At 42.4% G+C, this 21,273-nt stretch overlaps 1 protein-coding gene across 2 annotated transcripts in view; it reads left to right on the top strand.

The window, feature by feature from the left end:
- Positions 1 to 20,317, top strand: part of LOC138799259 (sideroflexin-3-like) — a 29,856-nt gene extending 9,539 nt beyond the window's left edge. For both annotated transcript variants that reach the window (XM_069980186.1, XM_069980187.1), the window contains 10 exons: positions 1,844 to 2,010; positions 3,893 to 4,063; positions 7,881 to 7,979; positions 8,346 to 8,421; positions 8,913 to 8,998; positions 11,710 to 11,837; positions 13,383 to 13,432; positions 14,401 to 14,450; positions 17,385 to 17,432; positions 18,164 to 20,317. In XM_069980186.1, coding sequence (XP_069836287.1) covers positions 1,847 to 2,010; positions 3,893 to 4,063; positions 7,881 to 7,979; positions 8,346 to 8,421; positions 8,913 to 8,998; positions 11,710 to 11,837; positions 13,383 to 13,432; positions 14,401 to 14,450; positions 17,385 to 17,432; positions 18,164 to 18,260 — 969 coding nt within the window. In that variant the 5' untranslated portion in view covers positions 1,844 to 1,846 and the 3' untranslated portion in view covers positions 18,261 to 20,317. The remainder of the gene's footprint in view (positions 1 to 1,843; positions 2,011 to 3,892; positions 4,064 to 7,880; positions 7,980 to 8,345; positions 8,422 to 8,912; positions 8,999 to 11,709; positions 11,838 to 13,382; positions 13,433 to 14,400; positions 14,451 to 17,384; positions 17,433 to 18,163) is intronic.
- The last annotated feature ends 956 nt before the right edge of the window (positions 20,318 to 21,273 follow it).

Here is a 21,273-nt window from a genome sequence, read left to right as displayed (position 1 = left end):
TCTATTTAAAAATCTCCATTATTCTAGTACTTATCAGCTGCTATATGCCCTGCAGGAAGTGCTGTATTTTTTCAGTCTGACACAGTGTTCTTTGCTGCCACCTCTGTCCGTGACAGGAACTGTCCAGAGATGGGGAGGTTTTCTATAGGGATTTGCTACTGATCTGGACAGTTCTTGCCTCGGACAGAGGTGGCAGCAGAGAGTACTGTGTCACATGGGTAAGAATCCACCACTTCCAGAAAGTCATACAGTGGCTGATAAGCACTAGAAGACTTGAGATTTTTAAATAAAAGTAATTTACAAATCAACATAACTTTGTGAAACTTTATTAGTTTAATACTTTGCAAAGCAGCAATATTATGTCCCTGATCTTTGTGTGCATGACTTCTTTAATACCCGACAGGAGCTTGCTCTTTTCCATGGTACATGTGGGCATGTGGGGTTATGTAGGCATTGCTGACTGTCTTCCCTATATGTATTGATTTATGCATAGAAGGCATAAAGGAGTAACAATGGGGGGGAACAAGACTGACAGACAAAATTGACTTTGAGAGGATGGGTTAGTATGGAGGAATCTAGGTATACAGGTTAAGTGACCAGGTGTACAGAGACCATTTCCCTCCCAACTACCTAAGTTGTCATTCATACTTGTAATTCTATAGAAGTAGTTGTACTTCCGGTATTTCTGGCGTCCATATTATGGCATTGGGTTGCTTTGTACAATAGCTGGACATGGATTTGGTTGTGGAACCAGTACTGTCGTTTCTCAAAATTGTCCCAGGTTTTCATCACAGTGTTGCTGCATGTTGCTAATACTACCAGGATCAGCCTGTGTAGCCTAAACATACTCCCATGGCCTGCATGGCCTCCAGAGCCCATTGAACACCACTGGGACTTCTTCAGTTTGGGAGGTGTTGCCAACAGCGGGTCCTGATTATTTGTGTGCACTCAAAAACCCATTGATAACCCCCCCTCTTAGCATGCCAAGGTGTGTACGTGCATGTATTTCTGCATGTGATTCTTATACTTAAAGGAGAAGTCCAGCAAAAATTTTTATTAGAATATTGTATTGCCCCCAATAGTTATACAAATCCCCAATATACACTTATTATAGGAAATGCTTATAAAGTACTTTTTTCCCTGCACTTACTACTGCATCAAGGCTTCACTTCTTGGATAACATTGTGATGTCACTTCCTGGATAACATGGTGATGTCACTTCCTTTGATAACATGGTGATGTCACAACCCGACTCCCAGTGCTGTGCGGTCTGTGGCTGCTGGAGAGGATGATGGCAAGGGGATGCTCAGTGTCCCTCCAGTGCCCTGTGTCCCTCAGTGTCCCCCTGCCATCATCCTCTCCAGCAGCCACAGCCCGCACAGCTCTGGGAGTGGGGTCGTGACATCACAATGTTATCCAGGAAGTGACATCACCATGTTATCCAGGAAGTGACATCACCATGTTATCCAGGAAGTCAAGCCTTGATGCAGTAGTAAGTGCAGGGAAAAAGACACTTTATAAGCATTTCCTGTAATAAGTGTATATTGGGGATTTGTATAACTTTTGGGGGGCAATACAATACTTTAATAAAAATTTACACCAGACTTCTACTTTAATACTAAATGAATCAAAATGCTTGAAATATTTTGTTTCCTTTCGATTATTTACATTTTATTACCTAGTAATCCTCTGATTTCTATAATTCTTTCTTTGTGTTGTATTTTCAGTCTTGAGGAGTGTATTATTACCAGATAGGAAGAGGATATAAAGTATTACCTTTGCACTAATTTGGCTTTGTAACACTTCAGAAAATATTTCCCCGCTCTTTTTTGTACTGATACAGACAATGCCTGAAGACCTTCCGTTCAACATTAACATCAAGGAACCTCGATGGGACCAGAGCACATTTGAAGGGAGAGCCAGACACTTCTTTATGGTGACAGATCCTCGAAATATTCTGCTTGGACCTAAAGTCCTTGATGAAGCTAAGACCATTATAGACAATTACAGGTATACTCTACCAATTGGCAACATTGATTTTCTACGTGACAATACTGTATTTCTTAAAGCCCTATTTCACGGGTCGTTTTGAGGAGCAAACTAGCGCTCTCAGCGCTCATTTGCTCCTCGTTCCCCGCTCGCTGCCGCCGCTATTCGACGCAGCGAGCAGGTGAGTGTGGGAGGGGCGGCAGGGAGCTGCGGGGGGGCTGCCCGGGTGATCGCTGATCGTCCGGGCAGCCCATAGGATACAGCAGCGTCTGCTGCCGATGCTCCTATTCAACGGAGCGACGGCAGCAGATCGTTGCTGTATCAGTCGCTTGTTGTTCATCAAGTTGAAAAACAAGCGACTGCAACGATCAGGCGACATGAACAATGTCGGCTGATCGTTGCACTCTATTCCATTGGACGATTATCGTCCGTAGCGTCCGATATCGGCCGAATACGGGCGATAATCGTTCTATGGAATAGGGCCTTTACACAAGGGGGGAGATTTATCAAACATGGTGTAAAGTGAAACTGGCTTAGTTGCCCCTAGAAACCAATCAGATTCCACTTTTCGTTCCTAACTGACACTTTGGAAAATGAAAGGTGGAATCTGATTGGTTGCTAGGGGCAACTGAGCCAGTTTCACTTTGCATTATGTTTGATAAATCTCCCTCAAGATCTTTATTATTGCCAAGGCAGTGATTATTACGCTGTACATTATAATTGTTCGAAAACAATCTTTCTCAACTCTAGTCCTCCAGTAGCTGTTGTGGGTAGTTACTTCCAGAGTTCAGAAGCACTGTTATTAAATATACTAGTTTTATTTTCTGACCTTCGAGGGTGACTCCTTATACCAGTCAGAGCATGTTCTGTTCCTAACTGAAGAAATTGCTTCTCTAATAAAAATCATTGTCCATATACATTTGATCCCCTTGGACCTCCAACTTCAGAAGACTCTCTTTAAAGGGGTATTCCTCTCAAATATAACTTTTCATATGTTGTTACCCATGGTGAGACTAACAATCCATTCCATACTTGTTATTATCTATTCAGTCTCCTTCCCCCAGTTTTGAGCTGCTGTTTTCTGCTGAAGACAAAAAAAACTATATGTGAGCTTTTTTCTCTGTCTCCCCCCTCCTCCCTCCTCCCTTCCAAGACAGCTGATGTAAACAAGTCTCTGACAGGCTTTATCTGCAACTTTGTAGCTACTTTGTAATGACCGGAGGATTAATCACAGTGAGTTCATTAGCAACTTGACTACAGAATAACCATTTCCAGCACTACAATGTTACAGATAAAGCCTGCCAGGGACTTGTTTACATCAAGGCAGAGATCCAGGAAAGAGCTGTTGCATAGTAGATTTCTTAGTATTTTTAATGTAATGTAGATGAGGTCATGTTAGCGCTAGATAAAATAAAAATAGGTTAGGATCAGACATTGCAGGATTTTTTGTGGATTTTATTCAACATTTTGTATTGTAAATTGTTATACATTATTAGTGTAGTGCTGGTGGTAAAGATCTTAATAAGGGTATGTTCACACTGAGCAACTGGGGTGGAATTCCGCTGTGGAACTCTCGGCCGTGGAATCCCACCTGCCTCAGTGTCAGACGGCATCTCTATGAGATGGCTCGTGTGCCTCTGCCCTCCACCGCTTTCCGCTCAAAGAATTGACATGTCAATTCTTTGAGCAGAGACGCGTGAGCCCTCCAAAAGGGATGCCGTCTGACACTGAAGCAGGCGGGATTCCACGGCGGAGAGTTCCACCACGGAATTCCGCCCCATTTGCTCAGTGTGAACAAGCCTAAAGGTAAAGAAGGGGCAGATTTTACTTTATCAAATTGTCCAACACTAAATGATATTTTATCTATCTTGTTACAAATTTTTATACTTATTATCAATCACAGAAATGGAGTCCGGACCCCAGGACTTACTGAAGACAAGCTATGGAAAGCCAAATACATCTACGATTCTGCATTTCATCCAGATACAGGAGAGAAGATGGTCTTGATAGGACGGATGTCGGCACAGGTGCCCATGAACATGACAATCACAGGCTGCATGCTGACATTTTACAGGCATGTCTCTATCCATCTATCAATAACACACATGATGGCGTGCATGTATTATTCTGTCTGACACAACAATTAGACGCATTTTTTGCAACCAATCACAGCTCAGCTTCCTGAATGGGCTGTGATTGGTAGTCATCTGCCGGAGACAAAAATGAGCCTGATTTTGATACATGACTAAAGGCCGCATTACATGGCAAGATAATCCGGGGCAAGCGAACACAGACCTGTCAGCTCAGTGCTCGCTTCCCCCTCATTCCCCACTTGCTGCCTTTACTATTACACGCACAAACAGTTTGCGTGGAGCAGTAGGAAGAGCCGTCCGAATAATCCTCAGATCATTTGGGCGGCCCATTGAAGTCAGTGAAGTCGCTGCACAAATCAGAACATGCCCTATTACGCTAAAGAATTATTGGCCTGATCTGATGGTAATCGGCCAAGGTAGGCCTAGTGTTTAGTATAATAGGGCCTTAAATCTGGGCCAATGGGTACAACGGGTACAATTTAACAAATAGATGAGGAATCTTCAAAATGTGTTAGTTTCATTACAAAATAAATATATATATATATATATATATATATATATATGTGGATAGTATATAATCCATTTAGCTGCAATACTTTTAGCACCATTCCTATAATATGTTGGTCCTACTTATTACCTCTGGGGGCATGGACTCCTCTGAATGTATCCTGTAGTATCTGAGACAGTACCATCAAATCCTTTTACTGTTTTTCCAGCATATCCCACAGATGATTGATCAGATTTGAGATCTGGGGAATTTAGGGCCAAGTCAACAGCTTGATCTCTTTGTCATGTTCCATAAACCATTCCTGAACAATTTTTGTAATATGGCTGGGGAATTATACCGCTGAAAATGGACATAGGTGGGTGGGTGTAATTGGCCTACAACTGTGTTTACTTAGGTAATACATGTAACAGCTACATAAATGTCAGGACCCAACGTTTTTCAGCAGAACATTACCTCCACCAGCTTGCCTTCTTCCCATAATGCATCCTAGTGCCATTCCTTTTTTGCATTGTTTCATGGTTTACAGCATAAACTTTTGGTAGCTACTATGGTGACCCCTACATACAAAAAAAAAACAAACAAACCACAAGACCTGCTGTATAGTCATTGCAGTTGCCACTTTCAGGATATAGTATAGTAGAGATCTTAGGAGTCATCTCCTCCGTGTATATATTCTTAAATCGAGACAGAAAATAGAGAAAACCTAAAGCAGGAAGTTACTTCTGAGTCATTGCCATTGCGTTAGGGGTTTCAATAGCTAAAACTCAAACACAGACGGCTCTTTGGCGTGTACTGAAATACCAGAGATACTTTTAAAATGTTTTACATTCTTTCTATAAGTCAATAGTGCAAAATGTTAGAATATGCACACCAAAGCAATCTGACATTTAGTATTATGCGTTATATGAGCCATGTACTGTGTATGTGGTGGTGTTCCTGCTAATGCCCCCTAGTTCCCTGTTAAATCGTACCTATCATGTTGCTTGCGCAGCAGTATATGGCTATGTTCACACAACATTTTTTCAGCTCTGTTTAAAATTACGTCCGTTATTTTGAGACTAAAATAACGGACGTCATTTAGCTGTCTGGCCTCCCCTTAGTGCAATGACGGGTGTTAGCACATTATTTTAGTTTGGGATTGCTAATTGTCCTTTGGGTGCGGCTTAATTGAAAAGTCCATTGAATTTATTAGTGCAAGTTAAGAAAGAACGGTGGAAAAAGAAAAACATTGTGTGAACAACTAATAAAGACTGTCCGTTGTTTGCAAGAGATGTCCGAAAATAATGATCATGTTCATTATTTTGACGTTCTCAGTAAAAATGTATTCAATGCATTGTGTGCATTGGACGTCCGTCTTCTCATTGACTTCAATGCATTGCAGTCAGTTAAATAGTGGCAAAAATTGACGTTTTTTAAAATATCAAAATCGGGCGCCTTTTCTCTATTTTTGACTGTGTGAACATAGCCTATATAAGTTTATTACAATGCAGTTTGGCTCTCCCAGAAGTTCCATCATCGTCCCACTTCAGAAGAGGACAGCGTACCTGCAGGAGTTCTTCAACGAAATGATAGGTCCACTTTAAAGGCCTGGGTTCACACTACGTTTTTGCAACCTGTTTTTTCCATCCATTTTTGCAAAAAAGGGATGGAAAAACGGATGCTTTTTTTTTTACAATAGAAGTTAATGGAAAAACAGATCAAAACGAATGCACACAAATGCATCCGTTTTTTGTAAAAATGGATGAAAAAAAAAAACGGATTGGAAAAACGTAGTTTGAACCATGCCCTTTTTTTAACTAACTCACAAATAAGGTCAAGTACTTTTTTGTGTACATTAAAAAAAGGATGCATTTTGATCTGTTCTTTTATAGTGGAAGTCAATAGAAAAATGGATCCGTTAGCATCTGTTAGCAACGGATTGCAAAAACGTAGTGTGTACCCAGCCTTAGGGTCCTATTAGACGGAGCGATTTTTAACGGTTAATGATAGCAAAGGAGAGCTTCTTGAAGTCGTTCACTATATTACACAGAACAATAGTTGTTAGTTACGATGGTTTTCATGATAGTAAATGTGATTGTTTACTCCATCTGATCCCAGCAAAAGAGCGAACGATATGGAATTACACTGCACGATCAGCGAACGACTAACAATGATTTTGGTTTCAGCACAAAATCAAGAATAAACGACACATGAACGATTTCTTGTTGGTTGTTTGATCCTTGCCTGCCCTTCGTTTGATCTGGCTACATGTATGTTATAATATACATGTAGAATAGCAATAGCTCTTACAAGTCCATGTAGTAATGGTGAGATGTGTTAGACACTGACATACCCGACAACAAACAATAGACTTGAGCTCCACTGCATCGGCTTCACACCTACATTTACAAAGTCTCCATGTTTTAGGATCCCTATTTACTTGCAGTCACCTGTGCAACTGGTGGATCTCTTGACAGGATACAATGTTAAAATGTTAAACCTGTCATCTGGAAATCAATTATCAAAGTGCACACAATGTTATACAGTTCTTGGGGAAAGGATATATATATTACCTTTTATTTAGCTGTGTGTGACTACCACAACAACAACAACAACAACAACAAAAACATCTTTGAGTAGATTGCCAAGTGCCAAAGAGGTGTGGCCCAGCAGTTTAGAACCTTTATCTGCTTGGACCATGCCTCTTTGGCACTTCACTGCAGCATGAAACAGCATTTTTAAGCACATTTCAGTCACATTGTATTGTTCCCCAAAGACGTATTTAACACTTCAAGTAACAATTTGGTACTGCATTTCCAGGTGAAAGGGAATCTGTCCCTAGGTTTATCGTGCCTTAAATCAGGGCAGCATAGTGATATAAATGCTAAACAGATCGGTGTATTACTTACATCATTTTGTTCAGCCGTTCTCCTAATATGCAGTAGAATAGGATTCTTGCCACACCCCTCCCCCCGCCTGCTTACTGACAGTTGATTGCCTATACACAGCATGTATAGATAACTGCCAATCAGCAGCTGGTGGGCGTAGTTTTCTGCTTTCCATGAATATTGAGGACTACCTCTTTACCAATATAATAATCTCCTATCTTTATATACAGTATTACCATTTTTCTACGTTCTACATTCCATCCCATAGTACAAGCACATGTGTCCCCAAGTTACCCCAGGGCTGCGAGTCACATGTTGTTATGACTATGTTTAACTAAAAGACCATCTCCTTATAATTTATTTTTTTGCGGAAGATTCTAAAATTATAAAACTAACACCGACCGGCTCTCATCTTACCTACAGAACAACCCCCGCCGTTGTATTTTGGCAGTGGATCAATCAGTCTTTTAATGCAATTGTGAACTATACCAATAGAAGTGGAGATGCCCCGATCACCAACAGGTAAAACACCTTGATACATTTTGCTGTTACTTGTATTATTCTGATTTTACAGTATAAGCTTAGCTACATTGCATGATTTTACTTGGTTTCTAAAGTCCATACTAGAAGGCCCAAGCCACGGGGGTAAGCACATACCAATCTGCTACATTGGTGCCCGCTTACCAAGCCTATTACGCGTCTCAATAAACATGTGAGTGTGGCTGCATTGGAATCAGCCATCGGCCACTTATCACCTATTACATGGAGCGATGTGCGGAGAACGGCCAAATATTTATTTCATAGATTCAGAAAAGTTTCAGAATTTTCTACAAATGTATTTTTTTTTATCAATGTCTAACCTGCTTGTCTCTGTTACCAATTCTGCAGCCAGCTGGGGACGGCCTATGTTAGTGCAACTACCGGCGCTGTCGTCACTGCTCTAGGACTCAAGGCAATGACTAAGGTGAATATTAGAGACAATGTAATGTATATTATGTAAATTTACTTTTTTTTTGTGAAAGGCCCTATATATCATTGGGCTTCCTGCATATTCCACTTATGGTGCCATAAAAGCTTTTTTTGTGGTGTGGGCTCTGGGCATACATGAATCTGTATTAATAGTTTATGTCTGTTTCTATGCTTATAGCTTCATCACTGAAGACCAAGTTGGTGGATAATATAGTATTAGCACGTACAGGGATTAGACACAAGTAGAACACCTCTATTTTTACATAATAAAGTTGAACTCTTCTTGAGACTTTGGCTATTACCGCTAATGCCCCTTTTTATCTCAGTCACATAGATTATATTGCTGGGGTGTGTTTTTTTTTATTTGCAAAAAAGTTATTTATCTTTGAGAACTGAATATTATATGAGGGTCTTAAGCTTTATAGGGTATGGTCATTTTCACTTTGTAATTTCTGACAGTTCTCGTCATATTCCTTTATATTTCAGCACCTTCCTCCATTAATCGGACGCTTTGTGCCCTTTGCGGCTGTAGCTGCGGCCAACTGCATCAACATCCCTCTTATGAGACAAAGGTAAGTGTGGGTCTTACCATTATGTATATGGTAGAGCTGTATGACATGTTGTAACAAACCAGGAGGTGGTCGCGTAGGGTCACTATGGAATTTGGCTTTCTGCTAGACTGATGTGGAGAGAATTAAGCTGGCCATACAAACTGAATATATATTTGGTAAAACCCAGCTGCCCATCTAATGTGTATGGAGGCCTGTTGACACTTGATGATGTTGTATTTGATCCTTTTGTTCTTGTGGACATAAGCCTCTCTCCTATATCTCTCTGTAACTCCCAATACACACGCACACCCAGTATTTAAGGGGGTTTCTGATTTATCCACAGGATAGGAGACAAGTATAAAAACATTAGGGGCTTTGACTTCTGGCTATCGGGGGGTCCAGGTCCGACTATACTGTGAATAGGGGACAAGTAATTTTAAATTGGAAAACTCTTTTAAGGAGTCAGGAGAAATAGTGGTCGATCGGAGATCATTCGGCAAGTAGAGATAAGCGAACCTCGAGCACATTGGGCCCGCAATTGTGGACAGCACTTTTTGTACATCCATAGTGGTCTGCAATTCACTGACCTGTATGTTACAAATAGTGAACCATTCTACAATTGGGTGTCCACACTAGGACATGTCCTATTTTTTCCTATTTCCTATTCACGGATCTGCAGAATGGATGCACACGGATGATGTGTGAATAAGCACATAGAAACCTATGGGCCTTCAATTTCTCCATAATTGTGAATCCGCAATTACGGACACATTTTGTGGACGTGGAAATGAGGCCTAGGGCTACAGTAAGTTATAGGCTGTATCCATGTTTTACAGAACTCCCTAGAGCTGCATCCAACTTCTGCAGCCAGCCATAATTAAATGCCGGGTTGGGATGAACCTGAGCGTGCCTGAGGTTTGCTCATCTCTAGTCAATACACTTCTTAGCTCCCCCTTAGGCCCCGTTCCCACTGAGCAAAGCTAGCGGAATTCCGCGACGGAATTGTCCGCCGCGGAATGCCGTTAGCCTCCCGCTCATAATGGGACTCTATGGGAGGCGCGCGCTGCTGCTCTATACGCGCTGAAGAATGAACATGTTCATTCTTCAGCGCGGACAGGGCAGGAGCGCGCGCCTCCCATAGAGTCCCATTATGAGCGGGAGGCTAACGGCATTCCGCGGCGGACAATTCCGTCGCGGAATTCCGCTAGCTTTGCTCAGTGGGAACGGGGCCTTAGAGCAGCAGATGGCAGCAAAGAGCAACATTAGGAAGTACTGAGCAGAGAATGAGCTGATGAGTACACTGAGAATATAGGTTGCAGCTGCTGCCATATGCAATATAGATGTTAGATGGTTGCCATATAAGGTAATATTTGATTTTTTTTTTACTTTATTTAACAAAAAAACTAATTGGACATTTATTGTAAGCTTAAAGTGTCACTGTCGTTACAGGTGATTTTAAGAAACTTTGTAATTGCGTTTATTAGCCAAAAAATGCATTTTTATCATGAAAAAGCAGTTTGAAGCTCTTCCCCTGTCTTCATGGTTCTCTATGGAGAGGATGGGGGGGGGGGGGGGTGGAGGGAGATGAGGCTCCAAAACAGGACAACAAAGAGTTAATTTACAGCTACATCATCGGGCTATCGCCTCTGAGGTCAGCACTGACATCTCTGACCACTGATTACTGGCTTTCACACAGCTCCCGCTGTGTAATCCTTTGTTCTCTGCTCTCTGCTAGTGACTAATCTCCCTCCTTCTTCCCCCCCTCCCCTCTCCATAGGTAACACAGGGCCCGACTGATGTAAACTAGTTGAGATTTCCTGAGAATGAGCAGTGAATGAGAGATAGGGGGGGGGGGGGGGGCTGGGGAAAGTCTTTTTGGGTACAGATAATGGCATATTTGCCTAATAAACCCAAAAGTTTCTTAAAATCTCCTGTACTATTGATTTCTGCAAAAAAACAAAACTAAACAAAACACAGTAACACTTTATTATTTGTCAGTATAAATTATAAATCTCTTCTTGGGTCTCTTTCCATTGTTTATGTGTGTCTTGGAGCTCTCTGATCACAAGAATGCCAACCCTGTGTCCCCTGTCTAAATGGATCAGTGCACCTATGTTTCCATTTATTTGCATTTTTTTTATTCAACATAAACACAATTAGCTGCATTGGAGTCTCTCATACAAGTGTGTATAACGGAGGGCCTGTGAACCTCCGAACAGTCCAATATATGCAAAAATACACACACAAACTAATATTCTTCAATTTTCTTTATCCAATAACGTTTTTTGAGGATACAAATGCACAATGGTATATTCACCCAACACACCTGCTCATAGTCCAGATGCTTTATGAGGGAACAAAGTCCTTTTTCGAAGCTCAATCAGAGCGCTGTCATCTCCATGAAGGTAAACGGTGTTGCAGTAGCAGACGCCGATATCTGCGACATTTTGTGGATCTACTCCACCTTCTCAAGTATCAAGGATGCTGCTGCAACGCTGTTCACCTTCATGGAGATGACAGCGCTCTGATTGAGCTTCGAAAAAGGACTTTGTTCTCTTATAAAGCATCTGGACTATGAGCACGTGTGTTGGGTGAATATACCATTGTGCTTTTGTATCCTCAAAAAACTTAATTGGATAAAGAAAATTTAAGAATATTAGTTTGTGTGTGTATTTTTGCATACATTTTTTGAATTCTTCTTTTAATCTTACTATTCCTGATGTATTTTGCAGAGAACTAAAGGTTGGGATCCCCATTACAGATGAGAATGGCAACAGACTGGGGGAGTCTACAAAAGCTGCTCAGCAAGCCATCGCCCAAGTGGTGGTATCTCGGATTGGCATGGCAGCACCTGCTATGGGTGGGTATATAGTAAGGTTACAGTTTCCTTTGGTTGAAGAGCAGAATGTTGTTTACAGTGGTCCTACTGGGGTCCTGTAATCACTTACAAGATATTTAATGAACTTTCCAGAAGATTTTCTGCTTTTATTTGAGCAGATTTACAACAGTGTTTGACATTTCATGAGGAGATTGAAATTTCACACTAAGAAGTGGAACCTTTACATTGTGTAATCTCTATCAAATAAAGAGCAGTGACCTACTGGAAAGGTCAGCATGCCGGCAGACTGGCAAACTTTGCCCAAATACCTTTAAATCTTCCCAGTTATTTAAGGGAAATTGTAAACAGAATTAAAACAATAGACACAACAATTTTAAAAAAATTATACTATAGGAACAGATCAGAGAATACAGGGGTCCCTCAAGTTACAATATTAATTGGTTCCAGGTTCCATTTACTGATTGGTTAATTAATTGGTCCCATTGTGTGTTAAAAATTGGTCTTGAGACCAAAGCTCCATTGAAAACTGATAATAGGTTCTGAGTCCCCATAATGTCATCCCGAAATAAGAAAAAAAACCTAGATTAAGGGTTGCGCCTCCTGGGGCTCAGCCAATCAGTGTGCTGCGGCAGGGCAGCGCACTGATTGGCTGAGCGCCAGGTGACATCAGGAGCCCCCAAAGCAAGCTGGTACACAGACCTGGTAATGTATGCACTGGGCCGCAAGGGGTTACGGAGGCTGACTTTTAAGGATCCCCAGCGTATTTCGCAGCGTGAAATCTGCTGTGGATCCGTTATGAGTGAACCCACCCTTAAAGGAAAAGAAGCAGATAACTAATACGGATAAAGCCCTTACAACAGTCAGAAAAGAGCTACTTGAAACTGTATATCACTTTCTATGTAGTTCAAACAGGGTCCCAGAAAAATAAAATTAAGTTGCTCTCAGTCGCATAAGAGCTGTTCATCCTGGCACAGGTAAAGAGCAGTAAAGGACATGTAGTATCACTCTGTATTCTGTTTAGAGAGGAGATACTAGACAGCCAGCCAGTGCATGTACTTTATTAATACTGGGGTTCTACCAGTAAAATGGCTTTGGCTGCCCAGGAATGATAGAAATTGTAGTTTTGCAATAGATGGGGGCCGAAGGTCTGCTATTATTGCCATAAATACTTGTCAGTGGATCTCATTGCTGGGATCCACACGCTCAGACCAATGGGATTCCCAGAAAGAATTAGTTCTTTGATGAGTTCCCAAACCCTTCTGGCCTCAGTTACTGTCTGATATAACATTCTACTGACCCACTTCCTAATAACACAACCAAAGTGATCTATCATTCAATTCTCCAGCCAGGTAGACGTCCTACTATGCAGACGGCATAGGAATTAAAGAAGGAGCATATAGAGGGGAACTAGAGACTACACATGTCTCTCTTTTGTATGGATAGTTGAGGCCCAGGTATAGGTTGAAAGGAGAAAGGACCTGACCACGTCTCTTAATACTTGTATATAATGCAATGGGTTCTACTCTCAGCAAGATATTCACTGTTCATTTCCTTTTTTTCCCATAGCAATCCCTCCAGTTATAATGAACATATTAGAGAAGAGGGCATTTCTTAAGGTAAGAGCCAAGAATTTGTATTGCTGGAAACATGGAGTTTGGTGAATCAGCAGTACTCCTTTCTCCTCTTGTTGTGTCTGATTAACCGAGATACGTTTCCATTCAGTTATAATGCACATGTAGTTGGTGTAGTAAAATGTAATGTAACTACTGCTTCAAGATTTTTAAGTATTTGCATGTACAAAAATGTTACTGTAAGCTCAAGACGACGTTGACCGTTGTATGAAAAGAGGAGTATGTCCAGATTTTTACACCTACTGTACACCAAAAATATTTAAGACACAAACTAAAATGGTGTTCGATTGTCTCTGTCAGCACCTGAAGAGGTAAAAACAAGCCCTGGGTGTATTAAGGCTTAAGTGCCTAAGGGGCGTTCCCTAGCAAGTTAAGAGCCCAGTGTTGCCCTCCTTGCTGACTATTCATATTTTTTTGACAGTGGGCTTGGCGGTGTAAAATAAGAGGAGCTGGAGATGGCTAACCTTGGGCTTTTGCCATGCTAGGGAGTAGGGAACATCCCTGGGTACTAGATTTACATACTAAACAAGACTTCTGGAAAGGACAATGGAGATAAAGAAAAATGGTATTCCTGGAATCCTGATGAGAAGACTTATCTAGGCACTTTTACCCCTGTTTAGCTGCTGACAGGTCAAGATTAAAGGGAATGTGTCATTAAAGGGAAGGAAATGACTAGTTGTTTTATGTTAATGCCTGAGGATGGCAGTGATGGCAGGGTGTATCAATAACTTATACAAGGGAGGGGTTCTAATATTAGTTATTATGACGTCTGTTGAGTTAGGTGTGGACACAGGCAGAAGAGGGTCCCTGTACTAGAACAATATATTGGTATATTGGTAACAGCTCATTGTAGAGCATTGTCATTATTTCTCATTATCTCACAAAAATGTCACCATATTTGAAATGCCTTCTGTTGGCCATAATTGATTTATTTATATTTATTCTGGTTATAGCGCTACCCCTGGATGAATGCACCACTCCAAGTTGGCCTGGTAGGATTTTGGTAAGTTTGTTGTCTTTAGAGTACATTTATGATGGATGACGTATATCTACCTGTGTATATAAAGGGTGGCTGTCCCTTTTGAAAAGTGGGGAAGGCAGGAGAGTGCCCCCCCTCATGAATACAATTAACCCCTGAAGTCCATTTCACTGCAGACTCCTGAGAAAACAGAGACTTCAAACAAATATGCATCTTGAATAAATGGAGTCATCGTCTTTCCCCTCTTATATAGGTTATGGACAAATCTTCTTAAGGCTATGTTGAACTCTTTGAATTCTTCTATCTATTTCTAAGGCCTATTTATAGATTAATAGGGTCTTTTTACACTGGACAATCTTTGGTCGTGCAAGATCTGCGCTATTTGCAATACCTTTACACGCAGGGCAGTTTCTAGGCCGTTTTGACTACAGGGCAAATCTGGAGAAAATGCCCCCCCCCCCCCCCCGACAGATTATTGAAGCCAAAGCCAGAATTGATTTTATAAGAAGAGAAATCTCAATCTTTCCTTTGTGACCTGTTCCCTGTTTATAGTCTGTTCCTGGCTTTGGCTTCAAAAATCTGTCAGATAAATGTCTCTGTGTAAACGCACCATAAGAGATGTGTGATTATCATTAGGGTGCCTTCACACCTACCAGATCCACAGCAGATCTCACTTCTGCGAATTTGGAGCGAGATCCACTGCGGATCCGGTACCAGTCACCCTAATGATAGCACATACCCGCAGCGGGATTGACATCCCGCTGTGAGTATGAGCTTTAACCCCCTGATGGCCGCAGCCCCGCTGCATCCCCGCCTCCTGCAGCTCCACCGCTGCCCCCATCAGCCCCGGCGCCCGCATCCCCGATCGCCGCCCGCATCCCCCATCATCCCTGAAGCCATCACGCATTCCCGATCGCTGCCCGCATCCCCCATCATCCCTGCAGCCATCACGCATCCCAGATCATCCCCGCAGCCCGCCCGCATCATCCCAGCAGCTGCGCCGAGGAGCAGGTAATGTATGCTCTCGGCGGCGGCCGGCGGGCTGCAGAGATGATGTGGGGGGCTGCGGGCGGCGATTGGGGATGCGTGCCGGCTGCGGGGATGATGGGGGATGCGGGCGTTGATCGAGGATGCGTGCGGGCGGCGATTGGGGATGCAGTCGCCGGGGCTGATGGGGGCAGCGGTGGAGCTGCAGGAGGCGGGGATGCGGGCATAAGAAGGGTTAAAGCTCATACTCACAGCGGGATGTCAATCCCGCTGCGGGTATGTGCTATCATTAGGGTGAATGGTACTGGATCCGCAGTGGATCTCGCTCCAAATTCGCAGAAGTGAGATCCGCTGTGGATCCGGTAGGTGTGAAGGCACCCTTAATGAGTATTTCTAAGGGCTTATGCCCACGTCTCTTAAATTATGGTCGCAATGTATGGGGACATCCCTTAATGGAGCATGACACAGAGCTGTGCGGCTGTGTCATCCAAACAGGGCTTCCCTGTCCATAGGGCCCGTAATTTACAGGTTGTGGGAAAAACACACATTTACAGCGCACATTTCCTTATAGCGATATAAACTTGCCAGTGATCAGCTGACAGACAAGCACATGCTCACTTGTTTGCCAGCTGAATCTTTTGGGCGGCCATATACATTACTGTTATCAGTGACACATTGCCCTATATATACATGGGATGTGCGGCCGATAACAATGTAGGTAAATGGCTGCAGACCGGCTGCATATGACTGCATAATGGGCCATGTAGAAGTGGCACTATTCTCATATAGGTCCTGTGCTGGGAATATCTATCACTTATCTTACTATACTAATATGGCTCCTGTACTGGGAATATCTATCACTTCTCTGCTCCTTCAGTTTCTCCTCATCAGACATTTATTGCAGCAAAGAGATAGGGTTAACCCTTACATTGTCTGCACAGGTAACTGATTCATAGGGAGGCAGTGTGAGGGTTAAACTCTGCAATAAATACAAGTGACTGATGAGGAGAAACTAGTGAAGCTGCCCATCCCCTCCCCCTTCCCACTCACATCCTACTGCTGTCTTCCTAGTGACACACATGACACCCCCCCCCCCCCCCCCCCAACACACAGCTCAGATCCGCTGTAATAAGATAAGGGAGCAGGACTTACACAGGGGCTGTCATGCTGTGGTCGGGTCGGGAAGGAGACGCTCTGAGGGCTGCTGGCTGTGTGCAGGGTCATGTGCAGAGCGGCCAGATAATGTCCCTGCTCTGCTCCCTTCTCCTCTTCATAAGCAGCCACAGGTTAATCCAGCCATCTCCCAGGACACAAAAGGGCCCCAGGAGCCGGGTGCTGCATGTGGGGGCGCACTGGACACTAAGCCTGCAGCTCTGGTACAGACAGTATGTCGGCCACTGCTGCTGAGTGAGGTGTGGGAGGGCGCCCCCTAGCTGTCAGCGCCCCGTGCGGTTGCCCCACCCGCACGGTGCTAGAAACGGCCCTGTTTACACGCCACAATTATTGAAACAGCTGGGTTACATGACCGGTTACTATATCACTCGTGTGCCCATTAAAATACACTGCTATCAGCTGCACATCTTCTGTTTAGGCTGGGACATGTGTGTTGCTTTATAGGGCTGCACAAAAGATGTGATCAGCCAATAAGCTGACTAGTGGGGGATCCGACACTTTTACACAGGTTGATTATCAGCCGGATTACCGTTTCTAGCCATGTTCATTGTCAATATTCGGCCTGTGTAAGTCCTTGTGAGCAAGGCCCTCACTCATCTTGGTTGAATAATTAGTGTGTTCTTGTGGTAGTCTGATATGTAGTCTGAAATATATGGTCTGTTCATGTACCCTTATAAATGTAAGGGTCTGCAGAATATGTCGGCACTATATAAATTAACATTATAAATAAGTTGTACTACATAGTACCTGAGCCGTCAGCATAAAATGTAAACCTCTTGGTTTCTTCTCTTACTTTAGCCTGGTGTTTGCAACGCCGCTATGTTGTGCACTGTTCCCTCAAAAAAGGTAAGTTGTGCTCCTGAATAGCAGATTTTTCTATGTGTTTTATTACTCCATCCTTCTACATAGTTATAAGCATTTCATTTAGATGGGATTTATCAATTGCTTTTTACAAATTTTTCTTACTATCATGTGACCAAAAATCTGTAATTTTGGTGTTTTGCTCCCCCCCCCCCCCGCACCCATTTAAACCGTTTCCATCTTCTTCACGACTGCTCACACATATAGCCATTTGGCTGTTGTAAAGTATGACATTTGGGATTGGTATTAGGCAGGGTGTACGCCTGTGGTGTAAGGTGTGCTCCTTGTTCTAGCCAAAATACCACACAAAATAGAGCAACATACCGCACTATTTTATCTGGTGAAATGAGGGACACCATACTGAAAATCCAACTGAGGTCAATGGGATCTCTTGTATACTGCTAGTATCCAGCATCCTATAGATCTGCTACTGCTTCTTTTATTTCTTTCTTTTATTTTTTTTTCCATTGTTCTGCTCTAACAACACAGCCATATACTATCCAGATACTGTCTATGGTTGGTTTATATTTTCAATATTGTGAATTGCCGCTAGTGTACCTAGTCTTATATCTTTGGTAAGCTTGCAGTCGTAAGTCAATAGCCAATGTTTAGGGACCACTGATCTATTTCACATCCATCTATAGTAGCCTCTTTCCTTCCTCCCTCTCCTTCTTTTCCTGTCTCTTACTTTAAGTGTATTTTTATTACCCCTTTAGCTCTATGAAAGTATCCAGTCTGGAGCCGGAGGTCCGCGATCACATCCTTGCAAAGAGCCCCAGTACAGAGATTGTATATTTCAACAAAGGACTTTAGACTTGGACCTTAACCTGTCTCCATACTAAGCAGACCCTGTATGGACATTGTGTTTCTACTCTACACTCTACAAGCTGCTACTACACATTGTATTCCGCCATGAGGGTATATCCCCAGTCTACTCAGGTATAACCAGACACAGTGTAATGTCTTGTAATGTTTGTGGAGTTAAATACATTCCGGTTACTAGTGACATTGCCCAGGGCATAGGCTTATAGGTTATACTAGGTTTTATTAGGGGATGGAGAACAATTGTTGTATGGTATCTATTTACCACAATTGGTGGTTGTCTTAAAATTAAGAAATGACCCATGCAGAATAATACACAAGCACAGTTGCTTCATATAATCTGAATGTACTTTATATATTATTTGCCATCTATATCATGATTATATTGTAATGTAATGTTTAGTGTTATGTGACTAGCAAGGTAGGCAATAAGCCCTTGGGGGTATTATAGGGAATGTAAAATAATTCTAACTTATCATATTTACATACACTATGCTTATATCTTCATACATTATGCCTTTACATCATAAGGCCCCAACGCCTATTTATTTTCAACCACTCTGGTGCTATTTCAAGAACTTCATCACTAAGTCATGGCCACACTAGACATGGGAGTCATGAGTGGATATTGTCCAGGCCTCTTTTCCAGGCCCATTTTTCAATAGTACAGAACAAGTGTCTCTGCTGTTACTATTGCACACAGAGACTATGGGAGAGATTTATACAACTGGTGTAAAGTAGAACTGGCTCAGTTGCCCCTAGTAACCAATCAGATTCCATTTTTCTTTCCTTACAGACTCTTTGGAAAATGAAAGGTGGAATCTGATTGGTTGCCGGGGGTAACTGTGCCAGTTCTACTTTACACCATGTTTAATAAATCTCCCTCTATATCTCCTCTAAGGCTATGTTCACACTATGTAAGCTACATAATAATCACGGCTGTTGTTGCAACGGTCATGATTACTATGTAGCTTACGTAGTGCTGCCTTCAATGGAATCCCGGCGGGGATGATCTTATTTGACACTGGCCGTTCCGTGACCTGGCCAGGTCCCATAACGGCTGGTCTCTTACCAGGTGTGAACATAGCCTAAGGGTGCAAATGTCATTGTGTAACAACCCCAAAAAGGAGGAAAGCCCAACTGCAAGTCATATTCTCAGTCAGTATTTGTGGACTGGTGTACGCAGTACTAGACCTCATGGACCTAGATGTGGCTTGCAAGAGTATACATACAAAAGAGGTAGAGTATTTAGGTTAGTTGCTATTGGATCTGGCCCTTGAAGGAAGGAAGCCCATCTCTGATCAGTAATACCCCCTTTGCTAATGAACAGTGAGAATCTGTGAATGACTTGCCTGTCCAATATCTTTGCTATGGACCCCTTCACTTTGTACCAAAAGTTCACCTAACCATGCTCATGCTTCTGGTAAGTGATGGCAACCTTGTCTGGAATAAATAACATTTTGTCTTTCCTAAACTTCAGTACTATAAATGGCTGTCTAAACTTTTAAAGATCAGTCATTGGAAATGACCTAGTTTGTGGGGAATTTGACTTAAATCCAATCCATAGGTAAATCCTGGTAATCCAATGTCAAGCCACTAGAATGTATTTGGATAGCAATTGGACTTCAATGGTTGCCTACTGACAACATATATCATATTGAGTTCCAAAATATTATTATTGTGCCATCAGTATGATCAGAGATGATAAAGTTTGGCGTTGTATGCTATGTACCTGTTGTGCTACAAATAAATGGGGGATTCAGTTAATTAACATATTTATCACAATAAATCCTGCCTTGTCATGACCTGTGATTGATGAACAATTCAGAAGATTGTATTTCTACTGGACTTCAACTTGCTATGTGAGAAAACCAATCCAACAATTCTCTATGCAGTCTATGTACAGTCCTAAGCCTGGGTGACATGTCTGAAAGTTGATGTTGTAAACCCTTGTGGTTTGCCGACTGCCTTGAAATAAATCCTACAAAAAGGTGAGATACTTGGTGGCTTTCTTATATGTGAAATAAATGTTTCATATTCACATTTTATTTTGGAGAGTCTTTACTTTACCCGAAAGAAGACTCTGTTCACACTAAAAAAAAACAAAAGGTGCAACAGCAACCCACAGGTGTAAGGGCCTACCGTATATACTCCTCCCAGCGTACACAGGGTAAACACCTACTCTGTAGATATTAAAAATTAAAATATAAATTTTTTTTTAGAAAAGTGAGGATCTTAGCAAACTATTTGATCAAACAGAGTGTACCATGTCGCCACGTTAAGGCGTCCTCGAGACATGGTCCCTACTCTAGCATTTTCACACTAGCAATGTCCTCTCCTGGGCTTTAATAAGCTAGTGTGAAAATGCTAGAGTAGGGACCATGTCTCGAGGACGCCTTATTGTTGGCGACATGGTACACTCTGTTTGATCAAATAGTTTGCTAAGATCCTCACTTTTCTAAAAGGAGGAGTATATTACACCTGTGGGTTGCTGTTGCACCTTTTGTTTTTTGTCTGTACTTAAGCCACAAGCAGCGTGCAACCTGCAGTGTGAACAGAGTCATAGATGTGCTGCCAAAATTTCCCTTTTTTTCTGTTCACACTAATGTCATGGTTTCTACCAGATCCCAATGGATCATGATTAGGGATGAGCGAGGACGCTCTACCGAGTAAAGTATTCGCTCGAGTATTGGACTTATCGATAGTGCTCGAGTGCTGCTCGGGTGCTCCCTAACAAAAAGCTTGTTAAAAAGGCTTAGCAGCCTTTCAACAAGCTTTAATGCTGTAGAAATTCATAATGCATCAGCGGCTGCCGCAGTGTTCTGCCAGTGGTTGAGCAGCGATAGTGAAGACAGATAGAAGACCAGAGAGGTAAGTATACTTTCCCTGCTCCCCCCCCCCACCAACTGAGCACAGTCTGATCGCCAGTTTAGCCCCTATTACACGAGGCGACAGGGGGCCGCGGGAGGTGTGGGGGTGCTGCCCGGATGATTGCTAGATTGTC

This window comes from Dendropsophus ebraccatus, chromosome 8, assembly GCF_027789765.1.
Source record: "Dendropsophus ebraccatus isolate aDenEbr1 chromosome 8, aDenEbr1.pat, whole genome shotgun sequence".
NCBI classification, from domain to species: Eukaryota; Metazoa; Chordata; class Amphibia; order Anura; family Hylidae; genus Dendropsophus; species Dendropsophus ebraccatus.
This window is presented reverse-complemented; position numbering and strand designations above follow the sequence as displayed.